We start from the raw sequence: 8,531 nt of genomic DNA, 5'->3' as shown, positions 1-8,531 counted from the left end.
TCTAGTTCCCTGTCTTTGTAAAATGCAACATTGGTAAAAATAATGTCCTGGTTTTTCTTCCTGGTCTGGTCTGACATAATTTTCCTTTTGCTATCAAGTAGGTAGGAAGCACTATGATGGCATAATTCAGTTGGAAAATATTTAAGCTCCTCTACCCAAATTATCAACTTCACCGCTTCTTTTTCCATTGATTATGATTACGGCAACTCTGTAGTTTTACTTCACTCTATTTTCAGGATCTGGCCAATAGATCAGTTGCTTTCTTCTTTAAAACCTTAGCCTCCCTCTGTTATCCTCACAAACAAGAACGAAAAACAAATTATAGATTGTATCGATTATATGTGGGAAATGCGGTGAAGAAATTAGGGATATTACACACACATAATGAAAAAGAAGTCAAGGATAGCTAAAGGAATACAAAAGCAAAGTGTAAACTGTGTACACTCACTAGTTCTATTTAGCCTCTGCATCTATCCTTGTAGTGCAAGTCAAAAGTTTCCGGAAAATGTCACAGAGGAAGGTACATGAAAACTTCTTGGCACGTCTCTTATTTCCTCCACCGCTACTCTTTAACTTACAGGGTCTACCTGAAACCCCTACTTTCTCTCTCACTTTCCCCAGACACTTCCTGGTCTTCTCAGGCACACTCTCTTTTCTTGAAAAAGTGTAGCTTCTGAGGTACATTTGTCTGCATGATACAGCATCCACCACTCTGGCCTGCGAGTGCTGAGGGTATCTCCGCCCTTGATTACTCTTATACATCTTCATTGTCTTAAAGATCTCTGCATCAGATTCTGGCCTCGTATAATGGTTGATATATCTGGCTCTAACCGGAACTCTAGTGTCATTCACACAATTTGAGATGCAAACCGAGCTCATCTTTATTTGAAAGTAGCTTTCGAGTCAGTTAGATCGTAGTAGATGTGTGTTATATTATAGTATTCTTATAAAATTTTAATAGGCTTAGATTGCAAGAGAAGATACTAACAGAAAACAGAGATAAATCAAGTGTGGGGTTTTTCCTCATGATGGTTAAGTGGTGTGAGGCATAATAGTGCATCATTGACATGCATTCTTTTTGCAATTATTTCCAAGCTGTTAGGCTAAAATAACCAAGAAATACTTGAAACTTCGATGTTCTTTTTTTTAGTGTTCCATATTGTATTGTACAAGCATATAAAAAAGAATAGTAAAATAGGTCCGGGTCCTGCCGCATGGTCCCTAACAATCGCGTGTCAGGTACCGTTTATCTAACACTGATCCAGTATCGTCAGATTCATATTTTAAGGGAACAGATCGAAGTATTATTTTTACCAATTAGCAATAATTTTCTGCGGGTAAGAAGTTCTCTTATCCGCGAAAAATTATTACGAATCGGTAAAAAGAAAAAGTGTCAATCTGAGCACTTAAAATACAGATCTAATAGTTCTTTCTTAAACAGTGTGTTAGATAAGCCCGCGGGCATCACAAACAATCAGCAAGGATTGTGTGGGTATTTTTTTACACACTGGGTCAAGATACAAGAAAATTTAGCAGGCTTTATGTCTTGACATGGGCCCTTTTTGTCTAGCCCAATAACATGGCCTTTTTTCAAAGTATTATGGCCGTTGTCCTTGTTTATGGATTTTGATCTCCCATTTGGAGATACACCATAACTTTGTGTTTGGCATTTGAGTTGATTTCAAACTTTCAGGTCCATATCTGTTAAACGTGTCAAAGTTGTATTATCAAAGTAAAATTACTGAATTCAGGCTAATATTATGAGGAGAAAGTAAGCTAGTCATTTTGATAAATGATGTTTCCATATATAATAGATTGTTACGGTTCTTGAAAATGCGAAAAATATGAAATTTAAATGAATAATTAGGTCATTTCATTGTATTTTAACGTTTGATTAGCGTTAGCCTAATGGAACGGCATATAACATATTAAAAATAAATTATAAGTCAATAGCTCAAAAAGATCAAGAGTCTTATCACTTGGAGAAGTCAAAAATCATGAGATTATCATTAAACATATACCATTAATTTTGATTTTCATTAAATGTTGGATTTGTTGTTGAACCAAATCCCTTCTACTACTGTTGGTTGGGGGATAGAAGTTAGAATTTGTAACTGTCCTTAAAGAAGATATTGTTGATCACATTTCAAATCTTTGGATTTACTTAACTACAAAAGCAGTTAATTTTCAAGAAACTGCCACTGTCAATTCAAAGCCTCATCACTCTACTTACCAACTACAATTCCCCCACTACTTCTAACTGCTGCATCCTGGAAACTTCCCAGTATTTACATCAACTTTGAAAAGTGAGGAAATTTATATAAAGTAAAAAGAAATAACACAGATAAAACATTTTAAAGAAAGAAAATGATAAGACCAAGTTTCATAGTCAAGGTCCTCAAAAGTCTAAAGTCATGCACTTTAAATAGAAGATTTTGAGATATATCTCAATCCATTATCTATAAGTAGCTTACAAACAAAAAGTTTGTTTGTTGATATCATAAATAATATTGTGCATTAATTTTATTAACTAATTACTAACTCTCAAGGTTGTTTCTTGGTAGTTTACTTTGCTTAAACAACTTCTTTAAATCCATTTTCTTGAGCAAACTGTTTGTTTCATGTTAATTTCTGTTGTTGAAACTTGGGTCCTTTTCTGATTCTCTTAAACAATTCAATTTTCTGTTATAATTCGACTGTCGAAATGGGAAAAGGTGGGATTGAAAGTGTTAAGAAGGAGCACCATTGCACTGAAAAGACTTCAAAAGTTGATGAAATATATCCTGCATGGGCTAAAGAAGTTGATGAATGTGAACAACATTTTGGGACCAACAAGGTGGCTGGATTGAATTCGAAGGATATCGCAAAGATAAGGGACATCTATGGTTTTAATGAACTGGAGAAACATGAAGGTACATCTTTTTGGACTTTGATTCTTGATCAGTTTCATGATACCCTTGTTCGGATCCTTTTACTTGCTGCTGTTGTTTCGTTTTTTCTTGCTTGGTTTGGTGATGGTGGTAATGCTGGTACTGATTTTTCTGCATTTGTTGAGCCTTTGGTTATTTTCTTGATCTTGATTGTTAATGCAATTGTTGGAGTTTGGCAAGAAACTAATGCTGAGAAAGCATTAGAGGCATTAAAAGAGATTCAGTCCGAAACCACGACTGTTATTCGAGATGGGATTAAAATCAATAACATGGCCGTGAAAGAACTTGTTCCTGGAGACATAGTGGAAATCAAGATTGGTGACAAAGTGCCTGCTGATATGAGGATTGTAAAATTGATAAGTTCGACGTTGAGGGTCGAACAAGGATCACTGACGGGGGAGAGTGAAGCTGTTAACAAGACCACAAAGCCTGTTTGTGAGGATTCAGATATTCAAGGCAAGAAGTGTATGGTTTTTGCAGGGACAGTAGTGGTGACAGGAACATCAATCTGCTTAGTGACACAAATTGGAATGGAGACAGAACTGGGGAAAGTTCATGAACAGATCTATAACGCTGCACAGTGTGAGGAGGATACGCCATTAAAGAAGAAGTTGAATGAGTTTGGAGAGGCTTTAACTATGGTGATTGGGATCATATGTCTTTTGGTTTGGATCATTAATGTGAAGTATTATCTCACTTGGGAATATGTTGATGGAATGCCTAGAAATTTCAAATTCTCATTTGAAAAGTGCACATACTATTTTGAGATTGCAGTGGCATTGGCTGTAGCTGCAATTCCAGAAGGATTGCCTGCAGTGATAACAACTTGTTTGGCCCTTGGGACACGAAAAATGGCGCAGAAGAATGCACTTGTCCGGAAATTACCTAGTGTTGAGACATTGGGATGTACTACTGTTATCTGCTCTGATAAGACTGGCACTTTAACTACTAACCAAATGGCAGTGTCAAGGCTTGTGGCCATGGGGGACAAGGGTGATGTGCTTAGAACATTTAAGGTGGACGGGACTACTTATAATCCTTTAGATGGGAAAATTCATGGCTGGCCAGTTGGTGACATGGATGTTAACCTTCAAATGATAGCGAAGATTGCTGCTGTGTGCAATGATTCCAGTGTTTCATTGTCAGAGAACAAGTTTGTTGTCAGTGGGATGCCTACGGAGGCAGCTCTTAAGGTAATTAGTATCTCTTGCTTTCGTAACCTCTGTTTATTAATCTTTCTTATGCTGCTAGTATCTTTGTTCGAATTGCTATTGCTTTAACTTGAATCATGCATACAATGATAAGTCATTTTCTGAATTGTACTTCTAACATGGTGCAAAAGTAGTCATTGAATTATTTTTTATATAACTATGACAGAGGAAGTATTTAGGTTGAAATAATATGTTGACAATTTATACTGAAATATTTGCTGTAGGTCCTGGTAGAAAAAATGGGACAACATTCGGAACCTGATGAACATGTACCTCTGGGTACTGGCAATATTCTGAGTATGTCAAAACCTTTATACTAATTTTCTTGGTCCTTTTTGATTATTTTTTGTTTTCAGTTAATTATAATTTAAATTTTGTGTATGTCAAAGGATGCTGTGCACAGTGGGAAAAAATTGAACATCGAATTGCAACTCTGGAATTTGATCGTGAAAGGAAATCTATGAGTGTAATTGTGATCTCTCAGTCGGGAAAGAGATCGTTGTTGGTGAAGGTAATTAATCAAATTCTAGTTTCGTTGTGTAAAGCTAAATAATTTGCGCATTGCGCGAGTGTTTTTAATCTGCAGTATGTCTGTGACAAGATACACTTTCAACGAACAGTGACACACATTTCACATATACGCTTAATAGATGTACATTAATGCTATGATGTGTGACACCTCGATCAATGCATGGACAATCTATCTTTCCCTTTCTGTTTATTTCTATTTTTGAAATACACGATCAATGCATTGCGCGAGTGTTTTCTATCTGAGGTATGTTTTCTGTTGCTGCATAATCATGAGTTTAATTTGTTGAGGAATGTAGTCCTGATCAATCTTTGATCATTCCAGTTATCGTATGTTCCTAACAAGATGTTATTTGTCTCGTGCAATTTTTTAATGTTAATTAATCAATTTAAAAACACACATCCGAAAGATGTGAATAAAGCATAGATGCACCTCAATTCACACTTCAGTTCTTGTTACTCACTTGAACATGTTTTCTTCTTTTTTATTATCTTCCTTGGGTTGCACTATAGTTATGTTCTTTGGATGCAGGGTGCAGTAGAGAATCTATTGGAAAGAAGTACATTCATCCAGTTGCCCAATGGATCAGTAGCAAAATTGGACACAAAATCAAAGGCTGTTATTTTAAACTCTCTCCATGATATGTCAACAAATGCCCTCCGTTGTTTAGGTTTTGCCTACAAGAGTGAACTTCATGAATTTGAAACTTATGATGGAGATGCAGATCATCCAAATCATGAAATATTACTCGAACCATCTAACTATAAATCTATTGAAAGTGAACTCACTTTTGTAGGCATGGTTGGACTGAGGGTAAGTATTAAGTACATTAAATATTGTCAAACATCAATGTTTTCCTAGTCAACATCAATTTTTACTGTACTTTTGTTGATAATTAAGTTAAATTTCATTTTCAGGATCCCCCTCGAGAAGAAGTTCATCAAGCAATTGAGGACTGTAGAGCAGCGGGGATTAGTGTTATGGTTATTACGGGAGATAACAAGAGCACAGCTGAGGCAATATGTCGTGAGATAGGTGTATTTGGAGCCAAAGAAGACATTAGATTGAAAAGCTTAACAGGAAAAGAGTTTATGCATCTTGACAACCCGAAAGCTCATTTGAGACAATGTGGCGGCCTTCTGTTCTCTAGAGCTGAACCAAAGCATAAGCAAGAGATTGTGAGGCTGCTTAAAGAAGATGGCGAGGTGGTTGCAATGACTGGTGATGGTGTAAATGATGCACCTGCACTGAAACTAGCTGATATTGGTATTGCTATGGGTATTACTGGTACAGAGGTGTGTTAACCTCCTTTCCTTTTTTGATTTTCCTCTCCAAAATTAATGTAAAAGTCACCATATGAAACTGAATTAAATCTTTTACAGGTTGCTAAGGAAGCTTCTGACATGGTGTTGGCTGATGATAATTTTACGACTATAGTTGCTGCCATCGGTGAAGGGAGGTCGATTTACAACAACATGAAGGCTTTTATCAGGTTCTTAGCTTTTTTATTTATATCTGAAGATGTTTTCCAACAATATTAACAATAAGTTTACATATGAAATAGTGTACCTTTTAGCCAATTAGTTTTAATCTAGATTGATGTATGAATTTGTATTTTAAACTGGATGATAAAGTTTTGTTTTGAACTTATATTCCAGGTATATGATCTCCTCAAACATCGGGGAAGTTGCTTCAATATTTCTCACAGCAGCTTTAGGGGTTCCAGAAGGCCTCATCCCTGTTCAGCTCTTGTGGGTTAACCTTGTCACTGATGGTCCTCCTGCAACAGCTTTAGGTTTCAACCCTCCTGATAAAATGATAATGAAGAAACCTCCTCGCCGCAGTGACGATTCTCTCATTAATGCATGGACCCTGTTTCGTTATCTGGTAATAAATTAACTTATATTATTTTCTTTATTTTTCATTTATGAATCAATTATTAGAGATGTATTTCCAGAAGTTTTTATCATAATATAATATAAATTTTATTTTCATTTTCGATATCTGTTAATAAAATTTTACATTTTGAGTACAATATCATCATTACTGAGTTATACTTAAAATGTACTTAACAGGTGATTGGACTGTACGTTGGAGTAGCAACTGTCGGTGTATTCATAACATGGTACACACACAATTCCTTTTTGGGAATTGATCTAAGCCGCGATGGTCACACCACAGTCACTTACTCTCAACTAGCCCACTGGGGACAATGCTCTTCCTGGGAGGACTTCAAAGTTTCACCTTTCACAGCGGGTGCACAAGTTTTCTCATTTGAAAATGATCCTTGTGATTATTTCAAAGCTGGGAAAGTGAAAGCCACGACACTTTCCCTATCCGTTTTAGTAGCCATTGAGATGTTCAACTCTCTCAATGCACTTTCTGAGGACACCAGCCTGCTGATAATGCCTCCATGGGTTAATCCATGGCTCCTCGTGGCCATGGCCGTCTCGTTTGGATTGCATGTCTTGATTTTGTATGTGCCGTTTCTTGCTCATGTGTTCGGGACAGTGCCCTTAAGCTTCAATGAGTGGATGCTGGTCTTGATCATGGCTTTCCCGGTGATATTAATCGATGAAGTCTTGAAGTTTCTGGGCAGACAAACAAAATGGATCGTCGATCGCTTCACAAGAGTATCTGCAAAGCAGAAGTTTGAGTAAGGCATGGACTAGTAAGAGCTAATAGTAATGTTGGTGCTTAGAAAAAGCTAAAATTAGCAGCTAGAGCATTTTATGCACCTACTAGTTGTGTAAAAGTAATATTGAACTTCAAAGACCAGCCAATCTTATGATATCTTTGCATTTGACATTACTTTTCTTTCTCAGATTTGCTATATGATATCTGTTAGCAATATGGGCTTTATGGCCAATAGTGGGCTTGTTAAAAAGATAATTTTACTTCTTCATAAGCCCAACAAGCATTGAATGATTTGTTGTGCATCACAATTAGGCAGTTATACTCAAGCTGCAAGTATAATTTGTTGTTGAGCTAAATGTAACCAATTCTTAATACAGAAGCCAGAAAAAAGGCTTTCCCTTTGGTAAGAACAAAAAATTAACCAGAATGAGAAATAAATGAAGAGAGTCTAAGCAGGTGAGCTATACATTGAGATCACTGATTTGGTAAGACCAGAATACAGAGGGAGTGAATGATTGCGTATTAGGTTTTGTAATACAATAAAGGAACAAAATACATTAGCCCTTAAGTGAAGTTATTTTTTTGTTAGGTAGGGTCTGCTTACTTACGCACGTCTCGACTAATCCTGAAATATGTTAACATAACATATCACCGTCCTGACACCATTCTCCACTTAAATCTGATTGCTAATATGTTTTTTTATACAAGAAAGCAACAAACTACATTGCTCTTCGAGTAAAGTTTTTGTTTTTGTTAACCTCGTGTACGGTCTTCTTACGCACATTTCAACTGATCCTGATCCTGAAGGGGCATCCAGAGCGGCAATACCCCACTTAAACTTAAGTGTCACACTAGAATCGAACCTGAAATCTTGGGATGTTAAGCCTCATGCAAGTTCTTGAGGTCACGGGTTCAAATTCCGGTGTAATTGTTGTAAGAGAAACTAAAAAGTCAAAACATTTCACGTACAAGTTTCCATAAATAAACATGCTACCAACTCTGAACATGGGCAGTCAGATTAGGTAATTAGTTTAATGTGAGATTGTTGTCACTGTTTTGATTTGGCAGGAATTTTTATGTGTAGCACAAGTGCATCACTCATGCATGCTCTGCCGCAGTAAAGTAAACTAATGAATGCTTAAGAATTGACTTGTCCCGATTCCTAGTATAGAAATTTTAAAAAAAATGTAATTCAATAAAAAAAAATTATCGATAAAGTGATAA

The 8,531-nt window shown here is 36.3% G+C and overlaps 2 protein-coding genes across 2 annotated transcripts; one reads left to right on the top strand and one right to left on the bottom strand.

Annotated features, from left to right (window-relative positions):
• Positions 1–453: 453 nt before the first annotated feature.
• Positions 454–879, bottom strand: LOC141715189 (uncharacterized). The gene has a single exon (XM_074518668.1). It carries the CDS (start codon positions 877–879, stop codon positions 454–456), a length of 426 nt encoding a protein of 141 aa, XP_074374769.1.
• Positions 880–2,513: 1,634 nt separating this feature from the next.
• On the top strand, positions 2,514–7,481 carry LOC141713606 (calcium-transporting ATPase 4, endoplasmic reticulum-type-like). Its single transcript, XM_074517102.1, has 8 exons — positions 2,514–4,123; positions 4,366–4,438; positions 4,531–4,652; positions 5,202–5,483; positions 5,588–5,965; positions 6,053–6,162; positions 6,329–6,557; positions 6,746–7,481. Exons 1-8 carry the CDS (start codon positions 2,705–2,707, stop codon positions 7,328–7,330), a joined length of 3,198 nt encoding a protein of 1,065 aa, XP_074373203.1. The 5' UTR covers positions 2,514–2,704; the 3' UTR covers positions 7,331–7,481.
• Positions 7,482–8,531: the final 1,050 nt, after the last annotated feature.

Source organism: Apium graveolens, chromosome 3 (genome assembly GCF_009905375.1).
Source record: "Apium graveolens cultivar Ventura chromosome 3, ASM990537v1, whole genome shotgun sequence".
Lineage (NCBI taxonomy): Eukaryota > Viridiplantae > Streptophyta > Magnoliopsida > Apiales > Apiaceae > Apium > Apium graveolens.
Note: the sequence above shows the minus strand (reverse complement) of the source record. Positions and strands in the feature narration are given on the sequence as shown.